The 20,128-nt window shown below is 48.9% G+C and overlaps 3 protein-coding genes and 1 long non-coding RNA gene across 5 annotated transcripts; 2 read left to right on the top strand and 2 right to left on the bottom strand.

The window, feature by feature from the left end:
• The first annotated feature begins 2,677 nt into the window (after window positions 1-2,677).
• On the top strand, window positions 2,678-3,537 carry LOC111256509. The gene is made up of 2 exons (XR_002676620.1): window positions 2,678-3,166; window positions 3,309-3,537. It is a non-coding gene; the product is annotated as an uncharacterized LOC111256509 (long non-coding RNA).
• Window positions 3,538-7,339: 3,802 nt separating this feature from the next.
• Window positions 7,340-11,244, top strand: LOC105913892 (pentatricopeptide repeat-containing protein At3g18020). Of its 2 annotated transcripts, none has more exons than XM_022823737.1 (3): window positions 7,340-9,860; window positions 9,950-10,045; window positions 10,813-11,244. In XM_022823737.1, the coding sequence occupies exon 1, from the start codon at window positions 7,435-7,437 to the stop codon at window positions 9,697-9,699; it is 2,265 nt and encodes a 754-aa protein (XP_022679472.1). In that variant the 5' UTR covers window positions 7,340-7,434; the 3' UTR covers window positions 9,700-9,860; window positions 9,950-10,045; window positions 10,813-11,244. The 2 variants fall into 2 exon arrangements, with proteins under 2 accessions (XP_022679472.1, XP_022679471.1); XM_022823736.1 differs by having other exon boundaries at window positions 9,942-10,045.
• An 855-nt stretch (window positions 11,245-12,099) lies between these two features.
• On the bottom strand, window positions 12,100-13,353 carry LOC101772226 (60S ribosomal protein L22-2). The gene is made up of 2 exons (XM_004958614.3): window positions 13,031-13,353; window positions 12,100-12,400 (listed from the first exon to the last, which is right to left on the bottom strand). The coding sequence occupies exons 1-2, from the start codon at window positions 13,276-13,278 to the stop codon at window positions 12,256-12,258; spliced, it is 393 nt and encodes a 130-aa protein (XP_004958671.1). The 5' UTR covers window positions 13,279-13,353; the 3' UTR covers window positions 12,100-12,255.
• A 1,324-nt stretch (window positions 13,354-14,677) lies between these two features.
• On the bottom strand, window positions 14,678-19,218 carry LOC101771817 (UDP-glucuronic acid decarboxylase 2). Its single transcript, XM_004958613.4, has 5 exons — window positions 18,248-19,218; window positions 17,938-18,017; window positions 17,579-17,662; window positions 16,725-16,799; window positions 14,678-15,486 (listed from the first exon to the last, which is right to left on the bottom strand). Exons 1-5 carry the CDS (start codon window positions 19,092-19,094, stop codon window positions 15,166-15,168), a joined length of 1,407 nt encoding a protein of 468 aa, XP_004958670.1. The 5' UTR covers window positions 19,095-19,218; the 3' UTR covers window positions 14,678-15,165.
• Window positions 19,219-20,128: the final 910 nt, after the last annotated feature.

The following is a 20,128-nucleotide window of genomic DNA, read 5'->3' as shown; positions in this document are numbered from 1 at the left end:
TGATGGGGAATCTTCTTTTTGCATAGTGCTAAAGTTGGGAGTTGGGGGTGAAGTAAACAAGGGCTGAATGCTGCTGCCAAAGGTAGATCCACTGCAGGCTTTATTGTCGCTGACTTCAAAATCTTTGGTGAGTGAATTTATTTATGTTGCTTTTGTTCATGTAAGCCGCACTGCTAATGAGGTAGCTCATTTGTTGGCTAGATTGCTGCTTATTCTATCTACCGGCAATGTATCCCTGTTGGTATCCATGCCGTTGTAAACTCTGAAACAACGAATGAGCTAACTTTTTTCTTAGAAAAAACACTGGGATGCATTTTGCACGGCCTTTTCTTTTGTAATGATATGCAGTGATCCGCGTGGTAACTCCAAGAGGCCGATGTCTAATGGTTATTTTAATATTCGGTTTAACCGTATCCTTCTTCATCCATGGTGTCGTGTCAGGCGGTAGCCATCACGGCATCCCGCATCCAAATAACTCGTCCGTCCGCCAGATCCAAATAAATTGATTTGATGGCGGTAGGTCTCCCCTCCCCCGTTGGTGGGGTGGGGTGGCGTGGCGTGGCGTGCGTCGGGTAAACGGTCATAAATCCATTTCCCTGGATGAGATCAGATCACATCGATGGAGTTGGATGGGTGAAGATGATGGGAAGAAGGCCTCCGCACTCGAGCGCAAAGAGAAAACGTTACGCGCCCCGGGCCAATCAGTCTCGAGAGTTTGGCCCTGGATCCCGTCCACCACTGTCACCATCCCTTCTCTTGTTGCTGTGGTTTTCCTCCGCCCGAGCCGGCCGTCTCCCACTCTCGCTGTCCATCCATCCATTCCCCGCATCCGCTGCCGATGGAACCCAACTCTTTTCTTTGCGTGTGTGTCCCGTGAGATCCACCAGGGTTTCAGCGCTCGAGGTCGAGGCCACTCCTCTGGGTCGTGGCTAATCGCGACAGCGCCCTGCGCTCGGGGCTTCGGCTGGATCGAGCAGCAGCTAGCTAGCTGTGCGTGTCAAAAAGGGATTGGAACAGGCCTTGCTGATGCATAATGCATGGCCTGCACTTTACTGCTTAATTACATACACATGGATGCTGACGCATGAACGGACAACACAGGAGTAGGTAGTTTAGTTGTCTTACACAAAAGTGGTGATCATCATTCACACTTTTATTTAGTTAGGGGTGTTTGGATACACCCCACTAAAGTTTAGCACCTGTCATATCGGATGTTTGGATGCTAATTAGGAGTATTAAATATAGACTAATTATAAAACTAATTGCACAAATGAACTCTAATTCGCGAGACGAATCTATTAAGCCTAATTAGTCCATAATTTGACAATATGGTGCTACAGTAACCATTTGCTAATGATGGATTAATTAGGCTTAATAGATTCGTCTCGCGAATTAGCATAGGGTTTCTGCAATTAGTTTTATAATTAGCTCATATTTATTCCTTCTAATTAGCATCCGAACATCCGATGTGACACAGCCTACTATCCGAACAGTTCCTTAATTTCTGAAACAGCGGTCGTGGTCATCTATAGTGCTATACAAGCCATGACATGACCGAGTTAGGTCTCGTCCTTTGCATATGCATACGGTCTACTCCCATCATCTTCCAGAACCACAAGCATCTTAATTCTTGAAAAAACTTAACTGTCCCTAATCAACGGACAAAACCAGAGTCTGCCAAATGCTAGCGCTCTGAATTAAGTGATGCTCTCGTCTCGCCGGCAGCCCGGACGGGGACGGCCGCTGCCGGCCGCCTCGCCTACAGCTAGCGTCGCCTCCACTGGTCCCGATTCGATCCACGTCCCTGCTGCCGCTCAATTCCCAGGCCAACCATCGCGGTCAGGATCGTACGCGATGGCGCCGTGACCTTGTTGAGTAGCTAGTGAGTGAGCGCAACAGCAGGCGCTCCATCCAATTCAATTCGATCCAACTTTGTAAGGGCTTGTTTGGCCCCCACGTCCTAAACTTTAGCATCTGTTACATCGGATGTTTGGATACTAAGTATAAGTATTAAACATAATCTAATTACATAGATGGAATCTAATTCGTGAGACGAATCTATTAAGCCTAATTAGTTCATGATTTGATAATGTGGTGCTACAGTAACCATTTGCTAATGATTGATTAATTAGTTTTAATAGATTTGTCTTGGGAATTAGTCTAAGGGTTATGCAATTAGTTTTATAATTAGCTCATATTTAGTCCTTCTAATTAGCATCCGAATATCTGATGTGACACGTCTACTGGTATCAAACACCTCTAAAGCTACTACGTCGACAGGACTGAAAAATCCGCGGCGATCTTGGTTGCAACGGCACAGCATGTGGAGATTAGCGGATTATCAAACGGCAAAAGCCCTGCGTGCATGATGACCGCTCGCTGTCACCGGAGGCGTGCTCCGGGCTCTGTTGCGTTGCTGTCCTCATAGGATCCAACACATGGCGATGGCATGGCTGAGCGAGTTTGTTGTTGGCCCGTGGCCGCCTGTAACAAGCTGATCGATCGATCCACCGTGCAACAGCCGGCCACTGCTGGCTGCTGCTTTGTCAGCGACGATCGAGCTCACCTTACATCTCCATGGGAGACTGAGGCTTGCGTGGCACACTGTCCACGTATGCAGGGGGCCATTATATACTTGCGTGTCTCAGGTGAGGTGCAACTGCAAGAGGGAGGGATTATTTGGGGGTCGCCTTCCTCTCGCCGTCTCGCGTACGCATAAGTGGCCCGACAGAGGTTGCAGCGAAGCAAAGCTTCTGCTTCTGCTTCTGCTTCACAGCCTCTCTCTGTTCCCAACAGGCAACAGGCTCCCTCCACCTCCCATGACCCAGGCAGATTACTGGTTACCTGCTCCAACACCCCGCACCACCGCCATCTCGTTTCTCTCCCCGCGCCTCGCGTACATGTATAAAAAGGGAGGGGCTTCTTCCTCCTCCGCACTCCTCCTCACCATTTCCATCGAGCACAAGAGAGGATGAGATCAGTGAGGAGGACCACGCTGGAGAAGCAGGGCACGTGCATGGATACGCTCTCCTCTCCTCTCCATGGACCGGAGCAGCTAGTATACATATTGCACGTGTTCTCCTTCTCCATCAAGGTCTTCCTCACTTCGCCGCTATTCTTGAATTGCAAGCATCAACGAACCCCTCGCCTTCATGTTCATGTTCAGGTATGCAACAACTTCAGTTCGTGGTCACTAGCACACTGATTCATGCTCATCCATCTTCTCAATGAAGAAAGACGCTGCACTGCGCATGCATGCTTTGTGGAATTGTTAGCTCTTCTTAATGGTTTATTCTGTACGTATGCAGTATGCTGCGAAGAATTACTTGCCATTTGTCTCCTCGTAGCTTCATGCAGCTTCTTCTCATCCGCAGCAGAAAATCAGATGTGTCATTTTCCCCTTTTTTCCGTCTCCCTTTGTTTATTGTACGACTATGACGCAGTAGGTAGAAAAATCCGAAACACGGCCTGTCGAATTCTTGTCCTTGATCCTGTCAAACTCAAACTTAAATGTAGTCCAAGTGGTGAATGTTGCTATATCAGAAGTTCAGAACTGAATAAATTCAACCTCTCCAAAAAAAAAAAGATTTGAAAAGCGAGCACGTCATCGACGCACAAGTGCGCGCGCCCGAAAATGATTACACCATCAGCCAAAGTAAAAATGATGAGGGTGCTGCATTGCTTTTTTTTTAACCCTAGTTTATCTCAAGCAGACGATTGTTAACTGCACGGTGGATGGATGCGTCAGTTGCAAGCATTCAGTGTCTACCGGATATCGTCGTGGCGCGACCTAGCGTGATTTGTTGTGTCAATTACTTTCGATATCCAATACAATGGTTGATCGGCGTTCTATTGCGTACCACGTAAATTCGTTGCGAATTAATCAGCTCGCAACAGTCGTCCACACCTTGCATATGCATGCAGCACTACACATTACAGACTTCTATATTTTTTACCCGCCAGTCGTCTACCGGTGATCCTCTATTTGATTATCTCTTTTAATTCTTCGTGCCGGTAATATTTTTCATCAAGGAAGAGATTGTATGTATTAGATGAGTCATCAGAGGTTGGTTAAACTTGCAATCAAGTACTAGGACCGGAGTATCGAAGCCAAACAGCAGTCAACATTTCATTCCTATTCGTGTCGGTAATTAATTTACTCCTGTTGCCCTGAAAGAGAGACACTAATGACACTAAAAAAACAATGCTATGGAGTATCAGTATAGCCGTAGCCTGTTCTGGAATAACCTTCTGAGAAATTGTATAAACCATCTCTGTTGACCCTGTAATTCTATTCCACTCATTAATTTCCTACTAGTTGATGATGCATCATCCATGGACTTTTGACATGAGCTAAAGGTATTTGGTCGTTGAACATCAAGTCATCAAGTGATACCAAATCGCCATCCAGTCCAGGAAATTGTACAACGACTAACCCATGGGCCATGCATGGCCACTAATTCGTCTACTACTCATTTCTATTGGCTGACTTGTTGTCTTTAGTGGTGCATCATCTGCATTGGGCTTTTCGCATGAGTCTAGGGACATTGGGAACCAAGTGGTACGGTGCATATACTATGCATAAGCAATTAACTTTGTGGCAATTGTGGTGCCCATTTACAATCACAAGTAACTTTGAGTATATTAGTAGTAGTGTTCACCCACTAATTCGATTCTCAGTCAACTCATTTCTACTGGTTGGCGTTGGCGATGAACCGTGGGCTTTTGGGACGAGGCTATGGACGTGTTGGAACTCAAGTGACACGGTCCTCTAGCATGGCGGAGGGGCAATAAGGTGGATGCAACTAAGGATGCGTGCACCCGCAGCCAGAGAGAGTGCTTCTATACGTGTGGGACGATATAGCCAAGTTAGCATTTACTTATCCAATTTTGAAATCACTTTGCCTTTGCGATTTGCAAAGACACAAAAGCCGATCCATGATGTAAAAATAATTCAATCCATTTTCACATTACAAAATACAAATGGTATATGATTTTACGGAAATTCAGAAAAGCTTAGATATGATGTAACTACACCTCAGACATTTGTAAGCTAAAAAGCCTAAAAAATAACATAGGTAAAATTACACTGATCTAGATCTCGAGACAAAACGATACATATGTATTTGGTTGTACGCACGCACGGTTATTCACACCTATTACGGAACAGTTCTTTTTAGAAAAGTAAAACTGTACGCGGTGCACTGTTTTAGAATATGCACACTTAAAAAGTTTGTACAAACACATATTCATGTATGTGTCTAAACTAATACAGAAGAGAACATGTTTTCCAAAGCTAATTATCTCCTTCATGCATGATCATAATTTTGTACAAAAATTTGCATGTACATATGTCATTTGTTATTATGCATATATAAGGTTAATTTATTTTTTTAATGTAGAAACATGTGCATATACTAAAAATAGGTGCGCTTGATAAAATGAAAAGTAAGTGTCTTAATAAATCACCCACACCCAGAGGTGGAAAAGATGTAGTGGAAGCTTATAAGCCTTTGCTCGTAAAACTGTAAATAAAAGAGTTCAAACATAAAATGAAGAGAAAAGAGGGATAAAAGCTCTACATCTTCTGCAAAGAGTGAATTATTTTAATTTGTAAAACTTTTACTTTTTGAGCTTCAACGTAAGAAATTGCAACTTATCTGTTGGCTATAGTTTGAGTTTCGCATCGTAACATCTATTTGCTTCCCAATACAAGATAAGACAGAATTGCTACTGCTTTGCTCTGTTTGTCACCACAGAAATTTGAACTATTGTGTTACTAGAATAATGTAATTTTTTATAATTATGTTCAAGTAAATTTGTAGATTTTTGTGAAATGCTGTAAATTCGCATCTGCCTGGTTGTTGAGCTATCTTCTCTTCCCTGCTACCCTGCTCGTAAATCGATGCAGCACTAGCAGGGCTAGCACCGTATGGATCGCGCGCGCGCGCGCAGGGGCATAACCAGGATCTCACTTTTTTCATTGTTAGGGGGGGGGGGGCAGCAATGGTAAAATTTTCAAATTTTGGTTAATTTCAAAAAAATTCAGTGGAAAAGTGCAAGCCACTGCACACACACACACACACAGAGAGAGAGAGAGAGAGCATGCAGCACGCAACGTTTTCGCTGTGGCAATGGCGCAAAGCACAGAAAGGAACAACCGAGGAGTGCACGTACTTGCAGGAGCATGGCCATCTTCCTTTCCGCTGTCGGGCAGGTTACACAGTCCAATTCAGTTTCCCGATCAACGAGGAGGCCGGGGCTCCAGTCCTCCTGCTCCTGCATGCAGGAGTAGGCGACTAGCCAAAGATGAAAAGCAATTGCAAGACGCGCACGCAAAGGCAAGATCGAATCAGGTCAGGTACTGCGTGCACTGATCTCCATGCGTGTCTCCCGGGGGACGCAGGGAGGAAGAAGCATTGCATTGAAGCAAGCAGCGTAGCCTCCACGGACGAGCCATGGAAACCGGGATTCGCGGGGGGGGCGATCTGACGGAATTTACAGCATTCACCGCCTCTGAATTTGCAGAGAGAAACTGCAACGTCTACAGCTGCGCTGCCTTCGGAATTCAGAAACGTACTGCTCTCCATTTCCATCCACGCCAAAACCATCAAGCGACTGTACTGCACTGTACGCGGGCTGCAGTGAAGCGGAGAAAAAAAGCTTTCGTTTCGTTTCGAGATTGGCTGATGCGACGGTGGTGTGTCTCTGATGGAGTGAGTGGAAGTGCGTCAACTCTGACAGGAAGCTCTCTGCCAGTGCCTGCTGAGTGAGTGAGTGCTTGATGATGGATGGCTGCGTCGAGTCTGTCGGTCTACTCCATCGCTCCCCTCCATGCTACCATGTCACCGCGCGCGTCGGATTCTGCGAAAGCGCCCATCTCCATCTCACACGCAGGCAGAGGCAGGGGCAGGCTCCTGAATGACATGTAGCTTGCGGCAATGGTCTAGGGCAACGGTGGGGCAGACGCCACGCAACGACGCAAGCGCACTGTCGCTCGGCGTCACCCCCAGTCACAGCACCGCTGATCCTGCCAGTCTGTCGCTGCCTCGCTGCGCCTTGGCAGGCCTGCGGTCAACCAGGGACGTCTCTGATTTCTCGCACCAGCCGGGCTCTCTGATCTCCTTTCCAACAGCCTGTCTGGTGGCTGGACAACACGAATGTCTTGGGCTGCAAATTGGAGCCCGTTGTCCAGCATGCGATTTGAACTGGCCCAAGAAAGGGAGAGTCGATCGTTTTGGGCCGTGAGCCTCCATTTTCGGGCTGGTTCGACGGCCGGGTAGCTTGTTGAAACTCTTAAGTCTGAACTGACGACTGATGGCCGCCGGCCGACCGGGAGCCCGCCAACCAAACTGCTCGCCGACTTCAGCCTGCTCGTCGGCGGCATTAGCTATGGTGGCCTAGCCGACTAGTGGGCGCGGCTCGGCGTCGGCGATGGGTACCGCGAATCCTCCATTGCCATCCCTGCAACCGCAACACCAGCAGCCGGACCTGCTCCGCCTGGTGGACGACCTCTGCGCGTCGGGCCGCGCCGCGGAGGCGCACCACCGCGTCTCCCTCCTCCTCCTCTCCGCCGCGTCCCGCCTCGACGCGCGCGCGGCGGACGCCCTCCTGCGCCGCCTCCTCCGCGCCCGCACGCCGCTCCTCACGCTCCGTCTCGTCCAGGCCGCCGCGCTCGTCCCCTCGCTCCCCAACTACAACCGCCTCCTCGCGCACCTCTGCCGCGCCGACCCGCCGGCGATCCCCGTCCTCCTCGCGCACCGCCTCCACCTCCGGATGCGCGTGCCTCCCAACGCCTCATCCTACGCCGCGCTCCTCGGCGGATACGCGCGGGTCCCCGACCCCCGCGCCGCGCAGAAGCTGCTCGACGAAATGCCCCAACGCGGGTTGGTCCCCACCTCCCTCGCACGCTCGTTCCTCGTCAAGGCGTTCCTCCGCGCCCGCGACGTCTATGCCGCAATGGACCTCGTCGACAACAATCTCTGGCCGACCATGGCAGACTCAGACGGCCATCAGCTTTCAGAGGACCAGGAGGTCACAAACGCCGCGTTCGCCAATCTGGTGCAGTGCCTGTGCGACGAGGGATTCTTCCACGTCGTTTTCCGGATCGCCGAGGAGATGCCGCAGAGGCGGTGCCACGTGGCTGACGAGTTTGCCTACGCGCAGATGATTGACTCGCTGTGCCGATCAGGGCAGCACCATGGCGCGTCCAGGATAGTGTACATAATGAGGAAGAGGGGTCTGTGCCCAAGCGCCGTCTCCTACAACTGCATCGTTCACGGGCTGTGCACCAGCCCAAAGCCTGGGGCATGCCTGAGGGCGCACCAGCTGGTGATGGAAGGCACACTTTTTGGGTATCGCCCAAGGGAGGTGACATACAAGGTGCTCGTGGACAAGCTGTGCCGTGAGAATGAGCTCGCCAAGGCGAAGGATGTCCTGGAGCTGATGCTACAACACACCATTCAGTGTGGCCAGGACGAGGGTGGAGATGCTGGCGACGAAACCAGGACAAGGATATACAATGTGTTTCTTGGAGCCCTGCGTGCCATGGACAACCCAAGTGAGCAACTTGGCGTGCTTGTATCCATGCTGCAGGCTGGATGCAAGCCGGATGTGATCACCATGAACACTGTCATCCATGGCTTCTGCAAATCTGGGAGGGCCCAGGAGGCTAGGAGGATCCTCAACGACATGCTCAACGGAAAGTTTTGTGCTCCTGATGTTGTTACCTTCACCACTCTCATATCTGGATATCTGGATGCAGGTGATCATGCAGAAGCCCTCAATGTGCTGCACACTTTGATGCCTAGGCGCCGGTGCTCCCCTACTGTTGTCACTTACAATTGTGTCCTCAAGGGACTGTTTGGCCATGGGCAAGTTGATACAGCAATGCAGGTGCTTGAGGATATGAATGCCAATAACGTTGCAGCTGATTCTGTGACTCATACTGTGGTGATCAAAGGGCTCTGTGATGTGGGGCAGCTTGAGAAGGCAAAGGAATTATGGGACAATGTCGTCTGGCCATCAGGGATACATGATGAATATGTGTACAGTGCAATCTTCAGAGGTCTCTGCAAACATAGGAAACTGGAACAGGCATGCGATTTCTTGTATGAATTGGTGGATTGTGGGGTTGCTCCCGGTGTAGTGTGCTACAACATACTCATAGATGCTGCCTGCAAGCAGGGATTGAAGAAGCAAGCATATCTGTTAGTTAAGGAGATGAAAAGAAATGGCCTCACACCGGATGCTGTCACTTGGAGGATTCTTGGCAAATTGCATCACTATGAAGAGGAAGAACAAGAGGGGCACCAGCCTCCGACGGCTGATGTAGGTCAAAGTTATGCAGATGACACAGTGGAGCCTCTCATCATGACTAAAGAGATGCCTTTGCTGCCGCCTTTGCCGTCGTCCAAAAATGTCTATGAAATTAATGAGAATAATAGCCCTGCTGAGATTAATAAAGAGGTTGGTTATTTAACACATATGGCTAATAATAACAAAGCCAAGGCTGAGGAGGTTGAATACTCAACAAAAATGACTGTGGAGGAACCACCAGATAATACCAATCCAACAAGGGGAACAAAAGTTGGCAAGGGTGATATAACTTGGGGAGATGGGCTTAAGAAGCCAGATAATCAACCTTTAATAAGAGAACCACTCTCTAGAGTAGCAAAAAAGGTGTTTGGGATACTGTAGAGAGTGTTGCTTCTAGTCCTCCCTGAAGACTAGTTTGGAGGACAACAAATCAGCAAACTGAAACTCTTCAGTTAGATTGTGCTGACAACTGCAAGTAGGCTGACAACTCTGTGTTCATGAAGAATTCGTGTCATCGGAAATTATAATTTCCAGAAATATAGGTACCTTTAATACAGCCCAGTTTGCTCTTTCTAGTCTTCAGATGTAATGTGATATGTCTATATGTCTTGTATTGATGCAAGGTCGTCAGTGATCTAAGTGGAAAAAGCAATATGGTAGCAACACAAATTGCTGGATGTATTTCTTTGCACCAGAGGGGATTGCCTGCTTTGAAGCAGGAGTTGGGGTAAGGATTCCCAACGAATTCAACAAAAATGTTCAATTTCTTTCATGTGTCCATTGATTTTCAATTATCGTTGTGTTTATAACTTAGCAATTTTTCAATTTTCATAAAACTTTCCGACGCTATATACAACAAGATGGATCGGTCATTGTTCATATTCTTCAATTGTAGGGTTTGCCTTGTTTTTCCTAGAAAAAGGTCATTGATATGTGGCTATACCACAATTTATCAATGCAATTCAGGCGGGATTCTCTCCCTCCGGTGACCAATCAGAAAAAAAATAATCATAGAAGAAGGGCTTAACTGTGATTATAGCAAAATGTCACAATGTCAACTTCCCAAGCACTGCCCGTAAATTTCTACTGTCCCAAGCATTGAACTACTTCATGCAGACCATGGTACATTTTCATTTCATCATTTAGACCCTTTTATCACCCTTATAGAGTTCAATCTACCTTTGTCCATGACTCGGTTAGACCACTTGGATACTTTCAGTGAAGCACCAGATGTAACAAGGAACAGTTTAGTGCTTTAACTCTCTCATGGTTAGGAACTCTCATCAAGAATTTCTCTGCATCATGTTTTATAGCCTTCCACTGGAGCTCCAGTTAAACATGAGCCCAAATCCTTTGCATTCTTTATTTGATTTGTGTTATGTCTGCTAGATGATCAGTATGCATAAATGCAGCAGTCTCTGTATACTTTGTTTGATTTGTGTTATATCTGCTGTGATGAACTGTACAATTTAACAGTATGTTTTCCTTATATAGGTTCAGTGGGAGAGTATCAGATTTGATCACATGAAGCATGCAGAAAATGGCTCATTCAAGGAACGGGTTTAGTTTTGTGTCCTGTATGAGCTTCAGCAGTCTCTTCTGGAAATGTAAGGCATGGAGATGGAGCATACCTCCGTACTTGGCCTGTGCATGCGAAATATGGTTTGTCCCGTTGCTAAGTTGAGCCGCAGTCCTCCAGAACACTTTGCTTGCATATTGCTGGCTAAGCTGAGTTGATGCTTTCGCATGGTCTCGTTGATAGTTACTACCAATGCTCACATACCTAGCATGCTGAAAACTGTTTTACTGCTTCCTTTTCCCTGGATAAGAGAAGTATCGAGTCATAATTGATTCACGGAGTGTTGTTTCTAGCTAATTTTATGTCGACATTTGTTCCTTTTGCACGAAGGATGGGCCTGCACTTAACCCGCACGTACATGTTGTACCGCCGTTTGCAATTGACTTCGAAGCTTCCAATTCAGCTGCTTGGAAGAGGCTGCAATTGGTAGAGCTTCTAGAGCTGATTCTCTGCTGATTTCAATTAGAGTTTTGCCAAACGGTTTTTCAGAGAGAAGTAATTCTCTAGTGATTCTGTGAAGTAATTCTCTGAGATGAACTAAGAGGCTGTGAGTTGAAAAAAAGTAGCTTCTTCTAATTCTGTGAAGTGATTCTCTATCCTGATTTTAAGATTTTATACTAGAGAATCAGAGAGAATCACTCTCAGCCACAGAATCACTTCTCTCAAAGAATCAACTCCCTTTGAATCAGCTCCCATAGAGAAACAAAATCAGATGGTGAGAACATTTGCAAGTGACTGAAGCTTCGATTCAGCAGCTTGGAAGAGGGTAAAAGTAATAAGAAACCTAAGAACAGCAGTCCTTTGGCCTAGAGTACTAGCAAGTCAATTTTCTTCCTCACGAAAAGAACAAGCATGAGTCACATTTTTTTATTGAACCAATATAACTTTTCTGCAAAATGTATCGTCACGAATCAGAACTGCCTCATAGCTTCTTTTCTTCCAACTAAGCAACAAAAGCTTGCGAGAGATACAAACAATCAACCTCCAATTTCCTACAATCCTACTCTTTGATATGCTTGCACGGTACAATGTCAATAGACTTCAGACGGTGGGAAGGAAGCAGAATAAGTACCGCTCATAATTTTCACACCAACGCAATATTCTCTGTATCACCTTTGGCGTCAATCAGAGTACAATCTTGAAGTCGGAGGAATTCTAAACATGACATTTTCTCCAGTCACAGATAACTTGCAGACACAAAGTAGGCACAAAAATTGAGGCGATCAAATGTAAGGATTCTTCAAATTAACCATCCAAAATTCACCACAGCATAACATGGGAAGATAGGTGCAAATGACTACCGGGTACAAGTATCAAAATTCAACAAGCTCAAAACTAAGATATAAGTGGAATGCACTCTAATCTTCCTCCTCGCCCTCATTCTCGGCAATGTTGAAGTACCGGAGCTCATACACGGTGCGGTCCTTGTTGGCCGCAATCACGCGTAGCCAGTCCCGCACATTGTGCTTCTTCAAGTACTTCTTGGTCAAGTACTTCAGGTACCTGATAAAACAGAGAATGATTCCATCAGATTAAACAACTAGTTACAATCATTATTAACAAACACGTTCTGGATGCTCAAAGACGCACTTAACAAAAGAAAAGACAGGATGAAATTGACTGTCCCATTCAAGTGTTTACTTGAGTACAGGTTAGTTTGAAACTACACTAACCACAATGTTCCAAGCATCGAACATAATAATGCTACCATGTAATTTGTCATATGGCATCTGCTATGCTACAAGTTTCAATGACTGTTTGCAGCTGAAAATTATCAAAAACCACCTAATACCTGCACACAAATGCTAAAATTACCAAGTCACTGGAGTTTCCATTTGAAACTACACAGGATCAAAATAGAGTACACTATAACGAGTGAACGTCTACGGTCATTGACGAATCCGCATGTAGCATTGCAGTCACAAAGCTCCTCCATACCGAAAAAAAAAACCATCGATTCGCATAACAGAACTGAAAAATGGACCAAACCAAGCTCCTACATAGCAGTGACCTTGAAATATCGTGAACACACAGAGCTGAAACTAGACAGATCTACACAAGGATAATGGCGACCTGAGGAACAGATAGTAACAGTACGACGCAAGCACCGTGAAGAAGGTAGGCGTGGTATACCTCTTGGAGAAGGGGCCGTCGGAGGTGACGGTGACCTTGGTCTTCTCGCGGGAGACGGTGACGGAGTCGCCAAGGCTCCCGGCCTTGCCGCCGGCGACCTTGATGCGCTCCTGCAGGAACTTCTCGAGCGAGGCGATCTCCATGATCTTGTCCTCCACGGGCTTGGTGCAGTCGATCGTGAAGGTGACCGACCCCTTCTTCTTCCCCGCGGCCGCGCCGCCCTTCGCCGCCACCACGCCGCGCGCCATCTCTCCTCCGCTCGGCTGGTGCTCGGGTGGGTCGTGAGGTGTGGCGGCTAGGGTTTTCCGAGACGAGAGACGGGGCTGATGCGGCTGGTGACATATATATAGGCCACGTGGGCTGCCATTCGATTGCTGCGAGTTGGCGGGCCGGTTTATTGGAGAGGAGTGATTTTGGTTGGGTTGGTTGGACTGGACCACCCACCAGTAAAATATGAGTTTATATGGGCCGTTACGTTCTGATGATCCACGTTATTGGGCCCAGTAATGGAGCACTCGTAATCGGTTGGGCTTCCTACTCCTTCCTTTTTGGTGGTGGGTTCCGCTGAGTTTAACGGATTGAAATGGCCCATTGGATTAACATTTCAATTTCGTTTTTTTTTTGGTCTTATCGGAGTTTTTTTTTGGGCCTTATCGGAGTTTTTGGTGGGTAACAATTTGAGTTTAACATGTGCTTGTCCGATGTTCATTTTCTCAAAACAAAACAAATACCCCCTTCCAAAAAAACATGTGATAGCTACTCCCTCCATCCCAAATTACTATTCGCTTTGGCTTTTCTAGATGGATGGAGGGAGTACTCGATTTTTGGAAATTTTCCCCGGTACTACACTGCTACCTTAGCAAGTTCTAGAGTACACACATATAAGCATAGAGTACACACATGTAAGCATGCTCCGTGTGTAAACTGCGAAGCAAATTGATATAGGGTGCAAACGAATTTTAAGTTGCAGCTGCAACCTGATCTGCTAGAAGCAGATAGAGTCTAATGTCATTTTTTTGAACCTTAAGAACATATTACAGTTGTGGCACCATCTGTTTGACGCATACTTCCACAATCTACAGCACTCTGCTGATCAGAAACTGCCGCTTTCTGAAATTCTCCCCATTGTTTTACATTCTGCAATGAACAGCAAAGAAATGTAGGCTGCGGAATAAATAGAACGACGAGAATTAGCAGGACAATAGAGAGAAAAGGTGTATTTTGGCATCCACATACAGGTGTTGTTATTGCCGAATCATCGTCATCGACAGAGACACAGAACAAGAGCTAAGAAGATCTCAAGGTACATTTCTTCGAAGAAACATATTACAGTTTATATGGCTGCTTTCTGTGTAAACGCCGAAGCAAACTGACATAGTGTGCAACAGAAATTTTAAAGTGCAGCTGAAACCTGAACGGCTAGAAGCAGATAGAGTCTGATGTCATTTTTCTGAACCTGAAGAACATATTACAGTTCTGGCACCCATCTGTTTGCGCACACTTCCATATTTTACAGCACTCTGCTGATCAGAAACTGCCACTTTCTGAAAATCTCTAAATTATTGTACATACTGCAGTGAACAACAGGAAAAAAAATGCAGGCTACGGGATAAATAGAGTGAGTAACGAATTTGCAGGACAAAAGAGTGAACAGGTGTATTTTGGCATCCACATACAGGTATTGTTATTGCAGAATTGTCGTCATGGTCAGAGACACAGAACAAGGGCTAAGAAGATCTCAAGATACATTTCTTCCAAGAAATACAAAGAAGAACACATGGAAAATAAAAGAAAGAATGAACTCGTGGCTACCAATAAGAGGGACTAACAAAGAAGAACAAATTAATAACACGAAGGTCGGTGGCATAGTCGTCGTGAGCTGGGGCCTCGACCTCCTGCTGCTGGCAATGGCTCATCATCAGTTTTCTTCTCTTGCAGCAGCAGACCAGCAGCTACACGTATCCTCTAATTAACTATCCTACACACATGTATCGATCGATTCGATCCTTGGTTGATTGATTCAGTTCGATCATGGATTACCAGTATCTTTCCTTCCCGGCCTTCAACTGGATCTTTCCCTAGCTACAGGTACCACTGAAAAAGAAAACAATGATCCGGTCGGTGTGGATCATATATCAGTTGTCGCCGGCATTGGCGTTGGCATCCTTCTGCTGCTGGTCGCCGAAGATGCGGTTACGGAAGTCCTGGACCATGAGGGGCAGGCCCTTGGTGAGCGGGATCTTGGGCTCCCATCCCAGCAGGTCCTTGGCGCGGGTGATATCGGGCTTGCGCTTGTGCGGGTCGTCGGCGGTGTTTGGGCGGAACTCGATGCGCGCGTTGGGGTCGATGGTGTCCTGCACCACCTTGGCCAGCTCCAGCATGGTGAACTCGCCGGGGTTCCCCAGGTTGAAGGGGCCCACGTGCTCGCCCTCCATCAGCTTCATCAGGCCCTCAACCTGCATATAAGTGGTAATTGGTAATTGCATCTCTCAGTAGTTGATCTGGGTTACGCCCACGGTAACTAATTGTAAAGCCAGGAACTGCTGATGTGGAGTGAATAATTGTCAGGATCACTGGATCACAACACGAGAAGGTATAGTAAAAACAGCAGTGCCGATGAGGCGATGCAAAGGAGGATCGAGGACATGGACATGTTGGTATGGCCCTGCGTTGAGTTAAGCGATCGATCGGACGTGAACAGTGCCGCACAGAACAGGGACTATTCACAGCTCCATCTTTCGTGGGAGGAGGCTGCCATGTCGGTAGCAAGCAAAGCAACCACCAAACAGTCTGGAAAGCAAGTGAGGTAGCAGCAGAAGTAGCAGTAGCACCTAACCAACCTGCCTGTACTGCGCGGTCCAAACCGTATCCAATTCTGTGCAACAACAAGTACTATGTACGTGCATTGCATGTACGTATCTTGTGCTCACTGGGTCAGTAAGTACTTGCATCGAATTAGGCATCGCATACACTCCGTATAGGGTAAGGCAGCTTTGTAGTTGTAGCTCGCTTTGCGTTGAAGCAGCAGGCGGCAGCAACACGATGGACCAGGCTGCTAGTGGGAGTAGGATGCTGGAGTTGTGTACGGGCATCAGCATTTAGTGGCAGTGAGGCCCAGCATGAACCAACCAAGCCGAACGGGTCCGTATCACCATGGCTTTCCTTCCTTCTTTCCTAGGGTTCGTCCGTCGTCCGGGTGGTCCAGAACGCACCCATCAACTAATTGGCACGAAAAGTTTGTTCACATTCCATCTCATCCTCACCAAAAAGAAAAAAAAGATTTTTCAGTAAATACCTACTCGCGTGCCGTTGGGAGCACGGGTCCGCAACAGCAACCGCAGCCTAGCAGTTTACAGTGCAGGCAGAGATTGCTAGCTGCGTCTCAGAAGACGCGAAAGCCTCTGCTGCTAGCTGTATAATCTTTGCAGTAGCAGACCAGCAGTAAACAAGCAATGGAAAAGCTCTTTGCAGAATTGCAGCTAAAGCAACGGTGCATCGCGTGCGAATTGAATTGAATTTATAAACAAACGTAGGGAGACTGGAAGCTAGCATAGTTAGGATCGATCGATCAGGCTGGCAAGCCAATGCGCTGGATGCGTTTGCTTGCAGTTGCAGGAGGAAAAGACAGGCCAATTGGCTGGCTTGCTTTGGAGAGCAGCTAGCTAGTGTGTGAGTTCTGAGAGGGAGAGCTTACCAGATCGGAGACGTACTGGAAGCTCCTCGTCTGCTTGCCGTCGCCGTACACCGTCAGGGGCTCCTTCCTCAGCGCCTGCACGTGCCCACATCAACATAACCAGTCAATCAATCAGAATTCAGCAACAGAAGCCATTGCCAGCGGTTACAGTACTGTCGCGGCAGGCAACAACACAAGAGCCGATCTATTAGCCAATGCAGCAATCGCTCGTCGTGACATCGATGTGGAGCCATGTGGTCGGCTTGTGCTAGTAACCGGCCACCGCCACCTCTCGTTTCCTATCATGCTTTCACGTGTGGACCGATCGATTAGGTGTGCAGGTATCTGGTTCTGCAGGTCGCAACTGGACGTGCTCTATCGTTTCCGTGTTTCTCCGTGTGTATCAACATCAGGGCCTTTGTCTTCCTTTGCAATTTGCATCAGGCATCAGTTAGTGGTGGGGATTTTCGTGTCAGGATTCAAGTGAAAGCAAGTTTGTATGGAGGCTGACGGGTGACGGCCACGTGTTGCAGGACTTTGGGTGAATAAACAACCCCATCCTCTTGCTTGCTTCCTTAACGTGAACTGCTCCCTCCGTCTCAAATTATTACTTATTTTAGTTTTTTCTAGATTCATATTTTTTATTATACATCTAGATAATAAATAGTAATTTGGGACGGAGTGAGCACAACACTTGTTGTGCTGAATAATTAGATGGACGACTTTATTTACCAATAAACTGATTATGTACTGTACTCTCGCAATTTAAACCATGAGAAGATTTCCATATATGTCTAGAGATCTGGAACCGCCAGTGGTACCACGATAATAGGAAAGGTGTTACGCAACAAAGCGGTTTAGATGTTCTTTGTTACCTGAGCGACGAAGTTGCTGACGACGCGGCCGTCGTCGATGCACATGCGCGGCCCGTAGGTGTTGAAGATCCGAGCAATCCGAACCTGCATGTGCATGCACAACAAAGGTTAACTAATTGTTAGTAGCTTTGCTACAATTACCTTTGTTTATTAATTATTGTAATCCTAGCTAGCTACTTGCATGCATACTCGATCACAGCTAGCTAGACCTCGATCGTCCCAGTCTATAATTTTTAATCCCCTTTTTTTTTTACTTATATAGAGTTAGACTCTAGCAGTAGTAATTTTTAACACTGGAGGAGGAGTGCTGAATGATTAAAGCGTCCTGGTGGCGGGGCCCGGGCGACGTGCACACGAACCTCGAGGTTGGCGCCGCGGTGGTAGTCCATGGTCAGCGTCTCCGCCGTCCGCTTCCCCTCGTCGTAGCAGCTCCGAACACCTGCTCCGACAATCATCAGTCAGTCAGCAAGCTCAATCATGCATCAACCCAAAAACACAACGAACTTTGTCTGCTTCCTACAAATTAAAGAAAAAATTGGAAATTCCTATACAAATTAAGGCGTTCGATGCGATTGATGGTGGACAGCAAACATCAATGACCAGGTATGGATTTGAATTCGAAACGGCAAATAGCAGAGTAATGCAACACGAAGGAAAGGAAATTCCTACCGATTGGGTTGACGTTCCCCCAGTATGTCTCGACCTGGGGGTGCTGCAGCGGGTCGCCGTAGACCTCGCTGGTGCTGGTGAGGAGGAATCGCGCGCCGACGCGCTTGGCGAGGCCCAGCATGTTGAGCGTGCCCACCACGTTGGTCTTGATGGTCTTGACGGGGTTGTGCTTGTAGTGCACGGGCGACGCCGGGCACGCAAGGTGGTAGATCTGGTCCACCTCCAGGAGGATCGGCTCCACCACGTCGTGCCGGATCATCTCGAACCGGGGGTTCCCGGCGTGGTGGAGCACGTTCTCCTTGCGCCCCGTGAACAAGTTGTCCACCACGATCACACTGTCGCCGCGCGCCAGGAGGCGGTCCACCAGGTGGCTCCCCACGAACCCCGCGCCGCCGGTCACCACCACGCGGAGGCCCTTGCGCTTCAGGCCCAGCGGGACGCGACCGGGCCGGACGCCGCCGCGGGGCTCCTCGAACAACGCCACCCTGCTGCTGTACTGCCGCGACGCCAGCCCCACCGCCGCGAGGTGAGCCACGCTGCTGCTGGTTCTGGTGGTGCCGCTCGACGCGGCGGCGGCGGACCCAGAGCCGGAGCCGGAGGGCGCGAGGAGGAAGACGAGCGACGCGAGAGCCATGCCGAGGAGCGCGAACGCCAGGCGCTGCTCGCCCATCATGTACCGCAGCGGCCGCGCCAGCCACGGCTTGTTGCCGTGCGGCGGCGGCGGCGGCTTGGCCGACGACGAGTACCTGGCGCCGGCTTCGTCCGCCGCCGGCGCGTCGTGGCCGCCGCGGTAGATCAGCTCCGAGGAGCCGGCACCGGCGGCCATGGACGACGAAGACATCATCATGGCCCGCGCCGGCGCCCGCGCGTGTGGTGAATGGCGAATTGAATCGGCGGTGCCCCTCGATCCGATGGCCGATGCGGTGGCAACCGAGGAGCGCGGCTCGCTTTGCGTGGGAGCGAGTCGTCGAGAGGCGAGAGTATTTGAGGAACGAGGAGGAGGCGCGGAGGTTGGTGGGCTCGCGGGCGGACGCGTGGGCAGTAAGGCGCGATCGGGCCGCCCACGTGGACCCGTTATTGGCGCCCGCCCCCGGGTGGCGAGCAGCCGAGCACGCACACTCACGTCGCAGCTCGACCCTCGATGTGGGCGAATTTGCTGAACCTGCCACCCGTACGTCGTTGCTTTGACTAGGGCATTATCGTACCACTACTAATGTCTAATGGAGTGAGTGACCGAGTCGTGGTGCCCACCATACCAGCAACTGCCTTCATACTATGCATCATAGCTCTACTAAGTTTAGTGATTTTCTAGTAGTTAACACTACTACGTGCTTATTTTACATAGAAATAGTATCCTTAGTTCGGGGAGCGGTTATCTCTCGCCTCCACGTCGCTAAGCCGAGCGACTCAGGCGGCCTATGCGCCTCCCTGCCGCGAGGCCGCCTCACTCGGCCCCCCCTGCCACTGGAGCTGTGAGCCAGAAGCCCAGCGAGCGATGAAGAGGGCGGCGGCGGCGGCGGGCCAGCTCGGTCCCCTCTATCTTCTCCCCCCACCCTAGATCTGCCCCGCCAACGCTGTCGACTCCGTCGCCAGCCGCGTGGGTGCGCCTCCCCGGTCGCCTGGTCGCGCAAGCCTACCTGGCACCGCCACCGCCATGCGGCGGCGCGAGAAGGACGTGGGTAGGGGCCGTTCACCATCGACGGAGTGCAGTGGCCGGCGTTGCGCGTCTCTCCTTTCTCCCTCTCCCACTGCACCCCACCGATTGCTTGGTCACCCTTGCCAACGTCGTTGCCGCCGGTCGTCGCCAGCGTACGTCGCTGCCTGGTCCGGCGTTGCCGGATCCACCCCCTGCCAGCGGGGATCCACCCCCAACGGCGCGGA

This window comes from Setaria italica, chromosome II (genome assembly GCF_000263155.2).
Source record: "Setaria italica strain Yugu1 chromosome II, Setaria_italica_v2.0, whole genome shotgun sequence".
In the NCBI taxonomy this organism is placed as follows: domain Eukaryota; kingdom Viridiplantae; phylum Streptophyta; class Magnoliopsida; order Poales; family Poaceae; genus Setaria; species Setaria italica.
The sequence above is the reverse complement of the archived record's forward strand: the minus strand, read 5'-3'. Positions and strand labels throughout refer to the sequence as shown.

What these genes read in the sequence shown, in the direction of transcription:
- LOC101771817 (XM_004958613.4), bottom strand. Translation starts at nt 19,094, where the DNA reads ATGATGATGTCTTCGTCGTCCATGGCCGCCGGTGCCGGCTCCTCGGAG. An exon ending in ACCGCGGCGCCAACCTCGAG is followed by an intron (nt 17,663 to 17,937) that starts GTTCGTGTGCAC and finishes ATGCACATGCAG; the next exon opens with GTTCGGATTGCTCGGATCTT. An exon ending in TCAGCAACTTCGTCGCTCAG is followed by an intron (nt 16,800 to 17,578) that starts GTAACAAAGAAC and finishes GGGCACGTGCAG; the next exon opens with GCGCTGAGGAAGGAGCCCCT.
- LOC105913892 (XM_022823737.1), top strand. Translation starts at nt 7,435, where the DNA reads ATGGGTACCGCGAATCCTCCATTGCCATCCCTGCAACCGCAACACCAG.
- LOC101772226 (XM_004958614.3), bottom strand. Translation starts at nt 13,278, where the DNA reads ATGGCGCGCGGCGTGGTGGCGGCGAAGGGCGGCGCGGCCGCGGGGAAG. An exon ending in GACGGCCCCTTCTCCAAGAG is followed by an intron (nt 12,401 to 13,030) that starts GTATACCACGCC and finishes CTGTTTTATCAG; the next exon opens with GTACCTGAAGTACTTGACCA.